Genomic DNA, 20,160 nt, shown 5'->3' on the forward strand with positions numbered 1-20,160 from the left:
TTATAGAATTAATGTGTTCCATCAAAAAACGTGATGTACGTTAATTTACGAGATAGCTGGCTTATATTGAAGCCGTTAAATTTGGATGATATGATTATGACAAAAATGCGTAGGAAAATGTAATTTCTGTGTAGCTATGAATCATGTTGTGAGACCAATTCGAAATTACATTTTTACATAAAAATGGTATCTAAATGTAGCTTTTCAAGGTAAGGTAAGAACACTTAAATTGTGATAATGGTTTTTTATCTGAATTTCTACTAAAATTTAAGATGAAAACGACATCATTGAACTTGAAGCATAGCTACTGCCCATTCTTTGTTAAAAAGCCACAAATTAATGTCTACTGCAACACACATATCTATGCGTAGCGAGGCGTACCTATTTACATGCAACTGACGTTATTAAGATATCATTTTGATGTCAAAATGTAGGTCGGAAATGTCTTTCAGGTCTGGTTTAGAATATTTTTGTGTTGGTCGTAAACTATATTTTTATTACGACACAGGGCTCTTTTCGCTGGATCCTAATAACATTGTATGGTAGTCGTTAACTTGTAGTTTGTATTATTACCTTTACGGCCACGCCGAGGTGAGAATCGAATATTTTTGGCTTTTGTGAAAAATATCGCATCAGGCGATGTACCTTCTGGATTCCAAATTTTCCATGTTGTACAGTCAACCTAGGCCATTCTAGAACCCTGTCTCATTGACACCGTGCTGTATTTGTCAAAGAAGTTACTTCGAGATTTACTGTGAAAAGGTTCTACAGTGGCCTAGGAATCAAATTCGTTGACCGTACACTATTAACTAAAGTTCCTTATGAGTCCACTAAATACGCGTGCTAGTGAGCAGTTAATACATACGGTACTCTAGTTACTTGAAATGGGCCACCAGTCGAAATTGCTCCGGTGCACCTTACCAATTTTTATAGGTGCGTTTAATATGTAGTTATGTTTGTGATTGTTTGCTAAGTAGTTAATTTTATTTAATTAGCTGATTCGATAAAGTTATGCTATGCTATTCCTTTTGGCAACCATATTATGTACTTATGACTTTATGAAGAATGTTATGATATTTAAAACCTGTTGGCTGAATTCACTACTCTTTAAAATTAACATAAAACGATGAATTATAACGTAACTTGAGTATAATAAGGTGTTTTATTCAACCCGCGTTGTCCGAGCAAAGGTCCCAAGCTTTACGAGTCGTTTATCGTAAAAATTCTGAGCATGCAGTCTGCATAAACTTTGGCCCCGACATTTTTGCGAGCATGTGGTACAGTTTTATAATAATTCATGTATCGTATGCGTTTTATGTTGCGATTGGTTGGAAATGAGCATCTTTTTACCAATTTCCTGAAGAATCCTGGCTTCTTTACTTATTAATTTGGTAGCTCTCTTGAACGATCTTATTTATAGCAGAAGTCTGCTATTTGAAATCAGATATGATATTTTATACGTTTGTATAAATATAACTTCGTCATTATTGACCAAACGAGCGCGAATTTGTTCGGCGAGCACAGGTCTCATTTCTGAACCCAAATATTTTGCTATTTTTTTGAGTTGATATTTAAAACTTACGAATACTTGGAAGCCATAATGTAGCAAGATCCACACTCACACAAGAACTCTTATCTGTGTAGTGTATAACACGTGGCATACAAAGAAATCCAAACTTTGCTTTACTTTTATTAGCCGTGCCATAAATTCTTGTTTCTTCAGCCCGCCCTGTGGCAGTAAAATCTGTTGTTTATTCAGTCCATATGTCAGCCGGACCGCCATTAGCTGTGATCCGTCTGGCGGGGCTATTCGCTACACGCACCTGGTCGACTGTTCTCATTGCCTTCTAAAACACTCGAAATTCTGACTCAATGATCGACTAGTATAACTGAATCTTAATACTGACAGATCATTTCATACAAAGACGTCAAGATTAAAGTTGGGCCCGGCCCGTTCATACATAATTTCGAAAAAAATGAGTTTGGTTTCACGTCTGCGGAGGGCCCAACGCGATTTGTTGATGAGTACACATATCGCGCGCGATTGGTCGCAACTAGTTGCTTTGGATTAAATTCTTGCTATCTATAAGGCTCGTCTGTATGAAGTAATATATAAGATAATGGTTTTAGACAAGTTATCCTGTGGTGTAAACATTTGGAATGTTCTTTCTGTCCCGTCGGACTCTGGATATTTGAAGCTTTTGAGATTAGCCATCATTATCTGGTTGTCTTTTTATTTTGAAATGTAGCCATTATTTTTTACTCCAATTTGCTTGACAAAATTCAAAAAATCGGGCGTATCATCTATTTTACATGCATTATTAAAAAATGCTTTTTACACAACAGTTATGCGTGGTTTGTTTCGCTATTAATATTAATGGCTAAAACATATCGGCTTTCAGGGTATGGAAGTTCCCAAACATTAATTACAAATATAATGACGCCGAGCGAACTTTTCACTTAGCCGCTTAGAAATTCGCATGTTTGCGGTATCTAGATTCTGTTCCAATAAAGATCTCTCAATCTAAAGCATATTTATTTAGGTGAAGATACTGAAGATTTGAGCTAACACATGGTTTGGCATTTTTACAGTTATGTTATATACCATACCAAAGAAGATCGAGTATTATAGAGAGTTACTGTCAAAGTAAAATGTAAGCTTAAAACTTTTGAACCTCAGTTTTGACAATTTGGCCCATATTCTTAGCTTGATAATGTGTTAAAATGTCAAATATTAATATTAGCGCCATCTAGCCGAGCGTCCCCCAAAGGTGTATCGCCATCTAGGTCACCGTACCTTTTTCTGTATGGTTTTGAGGTACGTTTTTTTCTTAGACTTTATCTGTCTATACGGAGTAACATAGACCATACCTAGTATTACAAAATTATAATTATGTGTAATAATTGTGAAAGTTTAAATCAGCGGTATATCTAGTATTGTTTCCTCAGTCGACGGAACCGCGCTATGACAAGCGATATAAGAAAAGCACCTAAATGTATCTGTAGCTGCTAAGAACGCGGCATCTAATGTTATTGATCTCACTGGGATACCAAAACATGACGTTCATTATACTGCCATTATATCGTGACGTTTTGATTTATCATGCAGGCTTTATCACGCAAAAAGTTAACAAGCCGCTCATTTCTGATAATCTGAAATACAGTACCGGTCAAAAATTTAAGTTCACTCCTTGTTTTCAGTACAATTGACTGCTTTAGAGAGATAGTTTTTTGTAGTTCAGACGTCAAAATTTGTTTCGTAAACAATTTATATTTTTTTAACATCTGTTTCCCTCAAATCTTATAGGCTAAATAATTATTTGGCCTATATTATCTGGCTAAAACTGTGTTTCGTGTAAAGATGTGTCTCAATTAGTGGCAAAGGCAAGGCCATAAGTATAACTAGCATTTTGCCGTCATGTTTATTAGATTTTAGTGAAAGAAAGGTACGTGAATTGTGTCTAACTAGTAAAACAAATCTCCACAAAACAATAAATATAAGTTGAAAACATATTTCGACTACCAAACCGAAGATAATTATCGTACAAAAGTACTCATTTGTACCGAAATCAAAGGGTGAACTAAAACTTTTGACCGGTACTGTATCACAGTTATATTGTCGCATTAAAGCCTCACCTTTGGTATTTAAACGGTCAGATGTCATAATTGCTTTAACATGAAATGAATGTTACTACGCGCTCAGTTGTTTTAAGCAGTAAATGCATCATTAAACGCGTGTGGAAAAAAATCTGTTTTGCGTTATTACTAGTAAATACGACCCCTTGTTCCTCTTAGATAATCGTCTTTGATAACTGGTTATCAATAAAGATAAATAACTCTTCTTAGCCAACTTCGTTATGAAACGGGTTTTTTCCTGTGAGAAAACCGTTATATTATTGTTTTTCTGAGAAGATTTTTCTTCCTATGTAACCTGATTATGTAATGGGATTTTTATTTCCCTCGTAGAAAAGCGTTATTTCATTAGATTTCCACGAAGAAGATTATTTTCTTCCCGGCTAACCCGGTTATCAGATATAGAGTACTTAAGGTACCAAGTAGACCGTCATAAATATCAAAATCTCAAATTGTCAGTGCTTTGAAGTTACTGTAATAACCCGTGAATATTAAGGACTAATTTGTCAAGTTATAAACATTTATTCAGCCCTCGTTTGCTGGCCGACCTGAGCTTTATCCGAGTGGAAGAGCACTACTAGTGGCCCAATTCAGAGGATATAGCGATTATGGAATTAACGTGGATTAACGTAGTGAAAAACCAGAAAGAAGTCGCTTTAAACTTGAGATCTTTTTTTACTAAGTGAAAAGTCAATCAGGTGATTGAAAGAGATTAATGTACTATTTTACTTAGACTATATAATTATATGTCCCATTGTTGGGAATGTTTGAATACGCCTCTTCTCAAGTCCTCCTCCTCATCAATTCCCCTTCATGATTGCTTTTTTTTTCGAGGGTAAACTTTGGTTTACCCCTAATATTAGGTAGTCAGGAGCCTACAGCCACTTAAAAATTAGTATCTAATCTCTATTTTATGTAACAAATCACCCAGTTCTTATTCTCTGCTAGGCCCCATACAAGTACAAAGTCAATTTGACTTATGAAGCTTTTGGAATTAAAACAGGGGACTGATTTTTCAATGTCGACCATTCGATTTCGTAAAATTCATTAAATCATATCTTTACTGCTAGTAGTTTCAATTCTACTAACAGAATTGAAAACGGGCGATCAATAGCACTAGATTTGAAAATTCTAGAGCTCGTTTTACAAAAATTGCTGTTCACCGTTTTCTGCTGACTTTGAATGTCGAAATCATGCAATCGAGATTCAAAAATCGGCCCCCTGGTGATAACATGTACACGCAGAATATACGCGTTCTGCTCTACACTCGAGCCAAGCGATGTTGTCAGCAGTGAAGCTGGCGTGAGTTTTATTCATGGTATCAATATTTCACGAGCACCTACTACCTAGTACCTACCCGTGAGCGACAGGTTCCCATTCGTCAAGAGGCGATACTGGATCTTTATCCCATTTCCACCATCGTAGTGGCTTGTATCTGAGTTGGGGTTTATCTCGGTTTTTAGTAAACTTTTACAATATCCTTTTGTAAAACCAGAATAGACGGTACACGGCAGACGAATAAGCAATATTACAAATAAGTAACACCTGTCTAAGATGGACATCTGACCTTTTCTCTGCAAGTGAGAAACTAGGGTGTGAAAGATACCTCCATGAGAGAGATTTTTTTTTTGCAACTCATGTTTTGTTTGACTGTTTATTAGATGTGTTCACAGTATTAATTAAATACGTTCACTAATAATAAGTTATAAATTATAACAAATGACTTAGGCACTGGTCCCACCGCGAGCTAGTAAGCTATGAGCTATCGACTATAAAAACGAACAAAAGATAAGCACTCCCGTGCAAATAAAAGAGACACGGCGATATTGATAGCTCACCGCTGGGCGAGTAACTATAAACATCGCCGTGTTTCTTTTATTTGCACGGGAATGATTATCTTTTGTTCGTTTTTATAGCCGATAGCCCATAGCTTACTAGCTCGCGGTGAGACCAGTGCCTAAGTCATTTGTTATAATTTATAACTTATTATTAGTGAACGTATTTAATTAATACTGTGAACACATCTAATAAACAGTCAAACAAAACATGAGTTGCAAAAAAAAATCTCTCTCATGGAGGTATCTTTCACACCCTAGTTTCTCACTTGCAGAGAATAGGTAAAATTTAATTGTAGGTAATTACCTACCACCCATATAAAAGCTACTATACACAATTGTATAGTAGGTTTTATCAAAGACATATGTAACTCCGTATAGACGGATAAAGTCTAAGGCAGCGTTCCCACTTATGAGACGCGTGTCTCGGGGCGCGCAAAGGGCGTCGGCGCCACGCCACCTGAGTGTAATTCAAAAAGCGTCTCCTCAGTACATTTTGTATAGGAAGGACGTAAGGCGCGCCCCAGGTGGCGTGGCGGCGGCGTGGCGCGCGCCGCGCCGCCTGGGGGCGCGTCTTACGTCTAAAATAAACACAACGGACGTGGCGGGGCGCGGGCGTGGCGAGGACGAGGCGCGGACGGGGCGCGGGCGCAATCTAAATTACACATAAGAGGCGAAAACACGGCGCGATGCGTCATTATACAGGCTGATTTTGTTGCGGAAACATATTAATATTATCAAAAAAACAATCTTAGTAAACCCTTACTCATTTTTTAATACCTATCCAACAATGTATCACACGTTGGGGTTGGAATGAAAAAAAAAATCAGCCCCCACTTTACATGTAGGGGGGGTACCCTAATAAAACATTTTTTTCCATTTTTTATTTTTGCACTTTGTTGGCGTGATTGATATACATATTGTTACCAAATTTCAGCTTTCTAGTGCTTACGGTTACTGAGATTATCCGCGGACGGACGGACGGACGGACGGACGGACAGACAGACATGGCGAAACTATAAGGGTTCCTAGTTGACTGCGGAACCCTAAAAAAACATTCAGTCGAATTGAGAACCTCCTCCTTTTTTTAACTCGGTTATAAAAAACAACCTTCATTGCCGGCTGGCAAACGGCTAACCGTTGAAACAGAAATATAAATGAAAGAGATAGAAGGCTGCACCTGCGTTCACAGCTGCGTCGTCGGCGAATTCAAAGAAAAAAGCACACGTGTGCAGCCTCTTGGCTACCTACACGGCCAGGTGCGGGCGCGGCTTTCGACCTTCGCGCCGCGCAATAGAATTCAATGTCGTCTGCTCGTGTGCGGTTCATTTGCTTTGAAGTGGCGGCTTTTTAACATCAAAGGGGTGAGCCTATTTTGTGCAAAATTCTGTTATATATCGTCATTGAATGTCGAGTATATATAGTATCAAATTATTATTTAATGTTTTAAAAATAAATTCTTATCAAATTATATATGTAGTATCATCACTTTATTTCAGTGTACGAATTTAGACACTAAAACCCCGCCCCTAAATTTGATGCGATAAGGACAATTGCTGCTCAGGCGAGAAATCCTGCGTACTTAATGAAAAATACAAAAATCGAGATTTCTTAAAAACTTCCTCTCAATCAGGATAATGATGAAATAATCTGTGTCGGACCGTTTCGATATTTTGGCTAATAATTGATCTCAGTTTTGAATACCACGTCTTTCTTTGTGGCAAATTAAATTAAGCCGTTTTGACCAACTGAAAGGCTCAACTTGTTTCTTTAATAACCTAACCACAACATAAAAAAATAGAAAAAAAACCCCGACACAGTGGACCGATTATCACGAAACATGGCTAAGCACACTCCCGACTAATTCAGCTATCAAACAAAAAAAAACTAAATCTAAATCGGTTCATCCGTTTGGTAGCTACGATGCCACAGACATACACACACACACACACACAGACATACAGACAGACAGACAGACACGTCAAAATTATACCACTCCGTTGTCTTTGCGTTAGTAAAAACAAACATGCCAAAAAAGCAAAACGGTGTGACGTGCGACACAGATATTGATAATAATAATAAGTACATAGGTATAAACCAGGGAGGAAATAATGGAGAGCGTTTATATGTCCTGTTTTGCCTTAATTCAATATCATCACATATTTTTGTTGCTGATAAAATAATACATCCTGTATATCAAGCGGCGCGCCCCCTGGGCGACGCTCGAGTTGTGTCTGCTAGCGGCGCGTCGCTTGAGTTGCCTGCGCCGCCTGCGCCGCGCCGCTTCAGTGTAATTTAAAAAACGTCTCCTCAGTACATTTTGTATAGGAAAGACGTAAGACGCGCCTCAAGCGACGCCGCGCCCCGTCGCCGCCACCGCGCCGCCGCCACCTCGTTAAATTACACTGAGGCGGCGTGGCGGAGACGTCTCTTGCGCGCCCCGAGACACGCGTCTCATAAGTGGGAACGCTGCCTTAGAAAAAACGTACCTCAAAGCCCTAGGGAAAAAGGTACGGTGACATAGATAGATGGCGTTACACCTTTGGGGAACGCTCGGCTAGATGGCGCTAATATTAATTTGAAATTTTAACACATATCAAGCTAACAATATGGGCCAAATTGTCAAGACTGAGTCAACATTTTAAGCTTGTGTCGAGAGACTCGAGAGATGGCAATCTATGCACTATGATTACACATTTTACTTTGACAGTAACTCTCTGTAATACTCGATCCTCTTTGGTTTTATATAGCGTCGTAAACACATATTACACATTTTATTAAACATGCAACTTTTATATGTACTCAAAAATATTTGTCTATATTCAACTAGAGTGGTTTAATTATGAGCTTGTAAAATTAATGATCCGTTTTATATTCAGCCATAAAAAAAAAATAAGTAGACAAAAAGTTTAAATGTCGTAAAGCGGGCTGTTAACACAAGATTTTATTAAGCAATTTCTATTTATAATAAAAGTTGGGGTATTTTGTGACATCGGCATTAAACTCAACCCTTTATATACGACTAGCTTTTGCCCACGGCTTCGCTCGCGTTAGAAAGAGACAAAAAGTAGCCTATTTCACTCTCCACCCCTTCAACTATATCCACTTCAAAAATCACGTCAATTCGTCTCTCCGCTTCCGGACAAACAAACAGACACACACACTTTCCCATTTATAATATTAGTATGGATAAGAAAAGCCTCTAATCGCCATCTTAATAGTTGTAAATAATAAAATAATATGGATAAATACATCTCCCTCGAATTTAATTTTATTCAAGCGAGATGCACTGCGTTGACTAAGTGTGTAAAGTGTGCTTGCCAATTGCCATAAATCTCAAGGTTGCCTTATAATGGACTCTTTGAAAAGTATTTAGTAGAGCAGTAGATAGTGAGAATATCGACCTGGGCCCATTTCTCAAAGATACAAGTTACAATTTACAAGTGGTTGTCAATGTCTAACATGACAAGTTGGAAAGAGACTTCCGCTGGTATCTTGTAACTTTCAGTTTTGAGAAATGGGCCCCTGGTGATAAATGTCGATGCCAGTTGGACGGAGATTTCAATATTAAAAAAAACATACAGTGATCCGCTTGTGTGTGTCATACGTTCTAGTGGTGAGATAGTATCGTACGGAATTCAAAGTCACATGAAAAATGTGTAAAAATGTATTTGGACCTAAGTACGAGAAAATGATTATCAATCTGTCACAGCTAGGAAAGATATTTCCTGGTGGGCGCTATCTATTTAATCTATTTCACTAAATATTTTGTAGTTACTCGAGTTTTAAAATTTTTACGTATGTATATTTTTATACCCATATTAGCTCACAGCACAGCACAAACATCTTTTAGTCAAGGTATCCCATCAAACTACTTATATATTTGCCCTTAAAGTTGATGGCCCTATGTAACATTTTTAAAACGTCACGGAAGAACGAAACTTGATCCCTATAATTTGTCCACATCGCGTCTCAATGTCAGCGATATAATAATACTGTAGCGTAAGGGTCGTCCTTTTATTCGCCATTCAACCGTCATTGCCAAGGTCATGATTCTCTAAGATCAATTCATCACCCCTAATTCCTTGCCATGCCGACATTATAGACAAGTAATCATTAAAGATTGGCAATTTCTATTGAAAGTTGAGTGCCTCACTTATTACTTATATTTCCTTTATTCATTTTAATTCTTAGGCTAGGATTTTTATAATATGATTATAAAAGTAAAATACAAAACCACATACAAAACAATACAAAATATATAAACACATTATAAAAAACCTAACCTAGGGTGCCGCCGCACATTATAGGGACCAGTAGCTGCCGGTGATTAGGGCAATTGCATTGAAAGAATAATAAATTGACTTATTATTTACTTATATTTATTATTTAGTCTTCGGAAAGTTAGAAATATTGCAAAATGGTTCTTTTGAAGGAATGTTATATTTCATAGGTACAACTTTTCAATCCAATTTTAAAATGTAAACTTCTGTTTTAATTAAGAAATTTCTTTTATACTTACTTTTAAGGATTTTTCCTAAAGGCCAACCAGTTATTCAGCACTGTTACAGGCCGATATCGTACCTTAAACTGTTAATCTCTAAGATAAGACAAAAGATAATAAAAAGACTTTTGGCAAGACAAAAAAGATAAGTCGGAAGATATCTGGGAATCTGATCTCTGGGTCTTTATAGGCGCAGATCTAGCATAGAGTGAAATGAGAGAACTTCACAAACACAATAACTACGCCCGCTTAGTAGTGTTTCAAACTATTTAAAACCCGTAGCATAACCCATAGATTTCTGTTTTATAGACTGTCTCCGGCGCCATATTTGTGGTGACGTCACCGCTGGCACGCCTCCAGCCCTGCGGCCTTGCCACCAGTTCATGCGTTCTCGCATATCCATACTTTATAAAAACAATTTGCATACAAATGCTGAATGATCGCACTAGAAAGATAGTGAATCTACTCTTCGAGTCTACGCCAATTTCAATCTTACAGCGGTATGATATGCTCGAAAGTAGTTTAATCTTTTGTATTGTTTATGGTCTTATTTAAATTTCGTTGTGGTAGAACATTGGAAAATTGCTACTGCATTTGATAGCGCCGTGATCAGTACGCGTTGGAATGTTTGGATGCTATTTGAATGTTCTTTATATGTAAACATGAATAAATGAAGCAAACAGCTGTAGCTAGTAGTAGTCAATCCTGGGGATTTTGTAACAAAATATTTTACAAGAATATTTTCCTATTTCATGGTTCTAAATACCCTAAGCATTATGTACATTTTGGCTTTGGCTAAAGTCAATGAGACTCACTAGGTGTATTATTTTTTGAAGACGGACTGAAGTACCTTCTGTGTCTGTACTGTGTGCAACTGATAGAGTACCCATTGTATAACTCTGTCTGGTCTATAAGTACCGAGAGCGTATTCGTAACATATGACATGTCGATTAAGGTCAGGGGATATATTACCGGAGCAAAAAGGAAGTCAAAGAACGATGTTTTCGGAGTTCGACCTTTTTTACTAAGATGTCATGTTAGAAGCTAAAAATTGTGTCTGTTCAAATGAATATCCAGCATTTCCAATAAAAATGGAGAGGCACTGCCTTTTTTCACGTTTTGTTCAAAATTAAGAAAATATTAGTATATTTAGGTACTTGTATGGGATGATAGGGGGGTATTTATACTAGTAGTGGAAGTTGTTTTGCTGGATTTGTCTAATCTAATATACGAGTACATGCTTAAGTTAAGTTTTTATATTGTTAAATTAAACTAAAATAAATAAATAAAAATAAAAATTAAATAAAACTATGGAAACGGATTAAATCGCGTATAATGAATTTAAAATACATCCCGACGTTTCGAACTCTTTACAGCGTTCGTGGTCAACGGGTGACTGAGGAAAAAATTAAAAATATGGTAAATTTTTTGAATATTGTATAACTAGCTTTATTAATAGTGTGTGAACCTGCCTTAGAAATCTATATTATTTGTGGTCATGGTTCGTTAATATTTCTTGTAAGTGGGTAGCTTTTGCACATTTTAATTTTTCCTCAGTCACCCGTTGACCACGAACGCTGTAAAGAGTTCGAAACGTCGGGATGTATTTTAAATTCATTATACGCGATTTAATCCGTTTCCATAGTTTTATTTCATGAGTAACTATCGCGGTAACCGAAGACAATATTAATAAAAATTAAATTGTGTTAAATTGTGGGTTAAATTGTGGCGTAGGCGAGAGGCTGGCAACCTGTCACTGCAATGTCACAGTTTCGTTTTCTTTCAACCCCTTATTTGCCAAGAGTGGCACTGAAACCTGAGTAGTTTCATGTGCTCTGCCTACCCCTTCATGGGACACAGGCGTGATTGTATGTATGTATGTATGTATGTTTTATATTGTATTTTTTATATTTTTTCACGTAAATACTTACCGCATCATTCACAAACGTTCACTAGAGTTATCAATGCGATAAAGTTCGTTTGTCCCTTTTTATCACACCAATCACACGTCAGAAACTTTATCGGCTTAATAACTTATAAATCATACATATATATTATACATATATTAGCTTCTTGTGTAGATAATCAGGCTAACATTTGCTAACGTGTGGTTACTTTTCTGCAAGTATAACGAAAGATCCTTTATCATAACACAATACTCTCATCCTTACTATGCTAATAAGAGTATTTAAACCCTAAGTTAGATTACCTCGACAAAGGAAATATCCATACCAATTACAATGATAATATCTGCGCAGGTTCTACATATTTCCATATTTATTCAGATTATACTCTTTTATTTATTCGCTTATGCAAATTTTGAGGAAGCTCATCAGTTTAATTTGCATTATACAAACTCGGAACAATGCAACAGTAATATTTAACATAAATTAAATAATTAAAGAAGGTTATTTAGTCACATGGAATAATGTCATCAATCAGGATAGGTGTATTACAGGTCATACGGAGTAACTTTCATATTGGGATCAGCAACGAAATTAGGCCACATCAGAGCGTCGCGTGTCTCGGGGCGCGCAACGGACGTCCGCGCCACGCCGTCTTACGTCCTTCCTAAAAAATGCTCTCCTGAAACAGCCAACATGTTTTTCTGTATCCGGGTTGGTCCCTCAATAAAAGTAGCTCAATATGATCTGTTTAAAAATATTCAGCCCTTAAATGTTAGCAATAGCGATAGCAGTAAGTAATGTAACTTGACTACAGTCGGTTCATCTTTACTTGTCCTATCATGTAAACAAACGAAACGTCAAATATGATCAAAGACAATTACTAGTGATTGGAAATGTCGATAAAATGATGTATTACCGATAATTTGTAAATAAACGCTGCCAACGTCATCAGAGGATTTTCAATTTTACGTCACACAATATCTGTGTAAAAACCAAAATTTAACTAGGTTTCGTCACATTTGCAACTTATATTCATTTTATATTAGGTACTGTAAAATGAATACTATACTAGCCTTTTCCATAGTAACATTAATACAACAAAAAATATACTTACAGTAAAGAGGTAGGAAATAAAGCGTAAAGAAGTCTGTTAATAAATCTGATAAATTATTGTAATTAATATCAACACACTTTTTCCAAGCTATACAAACTCAAACGTTAATATCAATCGTTCATAACGATAAGTTGTCATCCCAACATTACGACTCATAGACAATTTAGAATTCGTAATGTCAGAAGTTTTTGATGTCATCCGTTCGTAATTACAATTATTGATGAAAATCGTTTTAGAAATGATATATTTCGGTGGTTTTTTGATTGATTACAATACTTTTTGAGTTTATTTAAGTGTATAATACATTTTTAGTGATGGTTAATGTGCAATTCCAGAGAAAAGTGAGATAATGTTTTCCAGCAGTGTTTGTGTACATGATTGGACAAGTAAGGTTGAACTGAGAGTAAGTAGGTAATCATCTAAGCTATTTGTAAATCAATGGTAAATAACTTAATAGCATGTGACTTGACTAAATAGCAAGCAATATACTATTGCTGTAGGTAATACAAGTAACCTCGAATGACACAAAAAGCATAAGCCTTCATATGACGAGATTTATTTGGCAGTAGCCGAGAAATACCTACTTTAACGTCGGATAAATCAGAGCTGAGCCGTGTCCTGACAAAAATACCGCGACGACCAAATGTTACGAGATGAGGGGAGAACGCCCTCTAATGGGCGAAGAAAACTGACGTAAGTTTAACACTTACGATTGCCAAATAAATTCCCGTTTGCTAACAACAAAGTCAGACCTAACTCGCGGAAACAAGGTTGAATACCGACTAGATGTGTAAAAGTTACGTGCAATGATATTGTTGTTATATTTTATGGTGTGAAAATTGTTGTAGAGAAGAGCAATAACGTAAATGAGGCAGTGATTTGACTAAACAACTAAATAATGTTTCGCGCAGTATGTTTTTGTGGAGGGTTTTGTGATTTTATCACTTTATTTTCTGAGGTTTACTTTAAGTTTTCAATTTAGTCCTGATTACATTTTCCTTTAAGATGGCGCTTTGATATTCTTCAACATGTGAGCTTAGACGTCGTGTGACTTTGCTTCGTTGTCGTCATAGTAGATTATTTAATTTTCTAGATAATATTAAAAGTATCTTTATAAAGGCTGTCGTCTTCATAATAGTCAATGTAATTTAGAATCTAATAAGATATGCGATTTTATATCCATACTAATATTATAAATGGGAAAGTGTGTGTGTCTGTTTGTTTGTCCATCTTTCACGGCAAAACGGAGGACGAATCGTTGATTTTTTAAGGAGATAGTTGAAGGGATGGAGAGTGACATAGGCTACTTTTTGTCTCTCTCTCTAAACCCCCACTTCCTTAAAATGGGGGATGAAACTTTGTATGGTGTGTTCCGCAATTTTCGAACTTAACGCGAGTGAAGCCGCGGGCGAAAGCTAGTATGCCATATATTTGTACAATACTTACATACTATGACGTTGTTTGTGTATACGTTGATGGTAGGTACTGCAGGATGTGTAGGAGCTATTGCTCAAATTGACATATAAATTTTACTATTATTTTATTTAGTAAAGTATCAATGTCTGAATAATAAAATATGTCAAAATTCTTAAAGAGAAACTTCTCGAAATGAAACGCTTACTTTTACGATACTTCGAAAGATCAAGTCGTAAAAGAACCGCGGAATCGGAACACATTTCATTCCGATTCCTGCTTTTGGTTCCTACAAACCCGCTAAGTTTCATTGGTAAATTTTACTCGCCGCTGGAAGAAAATAAAATTCGTCGAGCGAAGTTACTGTTGTCGAATCGGATTTCATGCAGTGGTTTACGGGTATTGAGCGCAAAGAGAAAATAGTTTTTTCGAGTTAAGTATCCTTTTCAGAGAGAAAAGTTCCTTGTGTAATAATGTAAAAAAGTTAGCGATGTAATTTATCCCTCAAAACGTAATTGGAAAAACATGAGTTGGAAACAATGCGACTGGGTCATCCATAGGGACCTTGACTGTAGTTAAAATAAAATATTTTATACCATGCACGAAATAAAGCATCAGATAATTATAAGAAAAACATGGACAGAAGTTATTTTTAAATCTAATTTCTATTTAATATGACAGGTAGAAATATAATATGAAGTAACTGAGTTGACCGTGACGTCACTCAATTCGATTTCTTATAAATTCCATATTAGCAAGTCGTTCAAATTCGTTTTGACAGTTCTTGAAAAGAAGCTGATTTGACTAGGAGGCAATTAAAGTAGCCTTTCTTTCTTTTTAGGGTTCCGTAGTCAACTAGGAACCCTTATAGTTTCGCCATGTCTGTCTGTCCGTCCGTCCGTCCGTCCGTCCGTCCGTCCGTCCGTCCGTCCGTCCGTCCGTCCGTCCGTCCGTCCGTCCGTCCGTCCGTCCGTCCGTCCGTCCGTCCGCGGATAATCTCAGTAACCGTTAGCACTAGAAAGCTGAAATTTGGTACCAATATGTATATCAATAACGCCAACAAAGTGCAAAAATAAAAAATCGAAAAAAATGTTTTATTAGGGTACCCCCCCTACATGTAAATTGGGGGCTGATATTTTTTTTCATTCCAACCCCAACATGTGATATATTGTTGGATAGGTATTTAAAAATGAATAAGGGTTTACTAAGATCGTTTTTTGAAAATATTAATATTTTCGGAAATAATCGCTCCTAAAGGAAAAAAAAGTGCGCCCCCCCCCTCTAACTTTTGAACCATATGTTTAAAAAATATGAAAAAAATTACAAAAGTAGAACTTTATAAAGACTTTCTAGGAAAATTGTTTTGAACTTGATAGGTTCAGTAGTTTTTGAGAAAAATACGGAAAACTACGGAACCCTACACAGCGTGGCCCGACACGCTCTTGGCCGGTTTTTTCAATATCATGATTAATAAAGCGTATCTATCAAATCCACGATGTCTATCTGTTTATCTAGAATATTGAAATCACTCATATGGCGTGCTCATTCACAACGTTCAATCCAACTTATATAATTTTCTACAACAATGCACTTGAAACTTATAGTCCCAATTGGGATTGGCTCCGTATCAGGCATGGGTTCAGTCAACGATTTAAACCCAATCTGGCCAGTTGAAAGGCGTGTATAATGGACGGTGGCGCCCATGTTACTAGTCTATACTGTTACCAACAGTATGCCACTTTACTACATTGTAACTACTTTATTTATATTTACTTGCTCAATGGCGTAGCAACCCAAATGAGTCTTGGCCTCCGACACGAGTGTACACCAGTTATATGCCAATTGTAAAAAGAGATAAAATCTTTAGATTAACGGTGTTAAGATTTTTGAATTTACACGAAATTCTTCGCTGATTCCGTGAGTTTTTGTAGCGTAGTTATCGGGTAATTATTTTTTTAACAATCTGTGTACTATAACACTTTAACTTCTCGCGCTTTGTACACATATTTAAATTCACACACAGCACAGGTCTGACGATGTGACTTTAAATCTGTGTACTATCGTTGATTGGTTTCGTTTTGGCTTTCAGCCATATGCCTGAATGCGGTTGCCGCAGAAACGTTCTTTCACAGTTTACTGTTACGTGTCATGTGTTGAGGTGAGGTTTACGACGTAAAGTTAACATTTATTTTTCATGCTCGTTGATAGATGTTTGAAAATAGGTCACTGAATATGTTTGCTGACTTAGACGTTTGATGTCTATTTCACTACGCATTATAAATTATACATTAATGAATATAATAATTGATTACTTACATTGCTTACCTTCTTATTTATGACATGCACTACATAAAAGTTAGAATTTTTCCTTGTAAATTCTGAGGGGAACTTCGTTCCGTTTAACGAGTTTCAGCCTAGAGGTACCTTTCAATGTCAGTTTCTGAGTTGAAATTAAAATATTTTCTTTAAAAATAGAAACACCCAGAATAGTTCGCTTGGAGGCCTGAGGTTTGCGATCGCCACTGTCAGAGTCCGATGACACAACGGCTTCTTTCCTAGTCTATCTAAAAGGCATTATATTCCTCCACTAGACTGGTCTTTAAACCCTTTTGAAACTATCGTATTGCGAAATTTTCAAGTACTTGCTGTTAACGAGAGATAGTTCGCCCGTTGTGTGCGCTGTGAGGATTAACTTTGATAACACGTCGGCCCAGGGTATTAATTAGGATTGGCTTGAACTATCAACGGTTAACACCGATATTAATAAGAGAGTAAATTACAAGTTACGTAATATCGTTTAGGTTTAAGGATATATTCCATTATTGAGAAAATTTCATGTGCTTATGCTCACCTCTCTGACTATTATAAAATAAAGAATCTCTTTTAAATGCTAGTTGCGTCGAACTTCCAAAAGCGAACTAATTCTATGGTAACGACAAACTATAGGAATAATACCGAACAGCCATCGGCGAAGTTGTGTCCGCTGTGTGACCATTTTATGAACGAGTTTATTCATAACGTGTCCTTGCTATTTTGCAGCGCACTAAAATATTTTACCACCGTCTTTGTACTCACTACTTGGCGCCACTCTAGGTGGTGGTCTCAATGGCAGTTGCCATTGATTTAATCTCGCGTCTCGTGGCTTCGCTCATGGCTCGCTTCGCCAATCGGGCGCGAATGTAAACAAGTTTAGACATCTCGAGATCACCATTAACACTAGCGTCTAAGCCCTCATTGCTGTTTATGCTACAGTTTTGTGACTTAACAATTGTAATTTGTTACAGGATGAGCGGTTTAACCACGACATCGACCAGCAGACAGGGTACAAGACGAGATCGTTACTATGCATGCCCATCAAGGACATCAACGGAGAAGTTATTGGGGTCGCTCAGGTTGGTACACTAGAACTAAAATATAAACTAAAAAGAGGCCCACATTTCCCTTGTCGACAACGGCTCGGCAAGGTTACCTTTTTACTTTTCTCTCTTCTTCCTTGTGATGTTTCCTAGTATTTAGCTGAGGTTCGCTTTGAGAACTAATACAAGGGTTTGGAGTACAGTACGAAAGCGGCTGTCATCGCCTTTTGCTTTTTATCTAAAAATCAGCGCTTCTTCTATATCATCAGCATCACAGACAGATTTCACGTCTCGCATATAACAAATCCTAACGTAATCTACACAGAAACCTAGACCTATCAACAAAGACAAATAGGTAAAATTATATTTAGATTAAAGGTTGCTAAGTAAATTAAGTCTGAAAAACATATTGCCCTGATGTGATCACAAAGCCGACGCGAAAAATGAGTCTCGGTAAAAGATGGAATTAAAAAACTTCCCCACGCCCTTATCGTAATAAGATTAAATATTCCAAAGTTATTTGCAAATGCCTCATGAAAATGTTAGCAGAAGTTGGAATTATTTCGCAGCTACGGCTAGCGATGTGCCGTTCCCAAAGTATTCCCGAGAAGAGAGAAATTAATCGGAAACGTTCTCGGAAATTTCCGGAAACGTTCTCTGGAATCTAAAACCATTTTGTCGCAAACTCGATAAATACTTATGTATAATCGCTGTCTCTTACTGTCTCTCTTTCCTACTTGGCAGTATCGTGGCCATTCCGGCCGCCAAGCACTGCACTAATCACTCATAACGCAAGCTGTAACTGGCCCTACGCGAGGCCAAACAGTATCATCATCCTCCTTGCGTTATCCCTCTAATAGGAGCCTGGGGTCCGCTTTAACAATGAAACAGTCATGTTAAAAAATATAACAAAAGAAATACCATAGAAGCTTGAAAACACATATTTCGTAATTTTCAAGTTAAACAAATGTAATAATTTATAAAGTCCAATAGTATAACCTCACTAAATTCCTTAAACGGGCATTTTCAGAATTTGGGACCCCCAATTAGCTATAGTTGTTAACAAAAATTAACTCGCTGTCAGTTTTGTGACGACAGTTAAGCACACAATCTGTCTAAAAATTTACTTTTTTCACATTTCGAATGTAGATTATCGCTTAAAGTTTATGTTATTAATACAAAAACAATATTTTTATAGAAATTTCATGCTTAATTATCGTCACAAAATTGACAGTGAGTTAATTTTTGTTAACAACTTTCGCTAATTGGGGTGTCCCAAATTCTGAAAATGCCCAAACACGTTATTGGAAGCAAAGGATTTATACCAAAAAAAAAAGGATCCATTAAAAAAAAACTTAGTGTAAGTACTAAGTTTTGCTAGTCAGAGCGAACGTTCTCGAGATTCTCAGAAACGAGAACGAGAACATTCTCATCGGCACATCACTATCTTCAGCCAGTGGCCGTAGGGGAAATGAAATCTGACATCAAGCATAAATAACTGACGTAATCTCACCCGATTGATTTTCAGGCCTTGACAATTTTAAGGAGCAATTTGAGGGAAGACCTACGTCAATCAGATTGCTGATTTGATTGGCAGTTTTGTGATCTTAATAATTTGTTATGTAATTTTGGACAAATTATGGTCTGTTATTCATTCTATTTTCTATTAAATTCATAATAATACAGCACTTTGTATGTATACAAAGCTTATGTTGAAGTAACCTAGTCAACGACGTAGTGTATGCATATAGCACATATTATAATATATGGTCTCTGAATAAATTACACCATAATATAATAGTATGAATACTTAAAGAAGTAGCATACACCCATGACAAACAAATTAAATATATATTTGATTTGTACTTGCAAATTAATGCTCATACCGGGATTCGGACCTAGGCCCATCGTCCACCCATTAAGCCAAATCCGTCGTGAAATATTCAAAATAAATAATACAAAAGCTAGGTTTTATTCCGAGTTCCGTACGGTATTCATTGAGGATATTTACAACTTTTGGAATAAATAATTTGTCCCAACAGCAGAGTTATTCTAATATTCATTCACTGAATAAAAAATGTATTCACAGAGAGAAAGGTTAATTAGAAAAGTTCGGGGTCTAAAGTCTGTGTGATAAATGTTAAATTTTGTTCATTCATTTTGGCGATGTTGAGTAACTTAGGGTTCATTGACACGGCGCGGGAAGTTGCGTACGATACGAGTACATTACGGCATTTGATTGGTGTGATGTGCTAAATTGTATGTAACCCCAATCACAGTATAACAAAGAGTACTATCGTACAGTATTTGAAAGTGCCGCGCACCCCCTCTCGGTTACCTCACAGTTACGGTCTGTCAAAAATGCGAACAGTCGACCTGTCATATCTCCCTCATACAA

At 36.7% G+C, this 20,160-nt stretch overlaps 1 protein-coding gene across 1 annotated transcript in view; it reads left to right on the forward strand.

The window, feature by feature from the left end:
- Positions 1-20,160, forward strand: part of LOC125230961 (dual 3',5'-cyclic-AMP and -GMP phosphodiesterase 11-like) — a 306,906-nt gene that overhangs the window by 223,100 nt on the left and 63,646 nt on the right. The window contains 1 exon segment of the mRNA XM_048136282.1: positions 17,691-17,798. Coding sequence (XP_047992239.1) covers positions 17,691-17,798 — 108 coding nt within the window.

Source organism: Leguminivora glycinivorella, chromosome 11 (assembly GCF_023078275.1).
Source record: "Leguminivora glycinivorella isolate SPB_JAAS2020 chromosome 11, LegGlyc_1.1, whole genome shotgun sequence".
Taxonomy (NCBI): domain Eukaryota; kingdom Metazoa; phylum Arthropoda; class Insecta; order Lepidoptera; family Tortricidae; genus Leguminivora; species Leguminivora glycinivorella.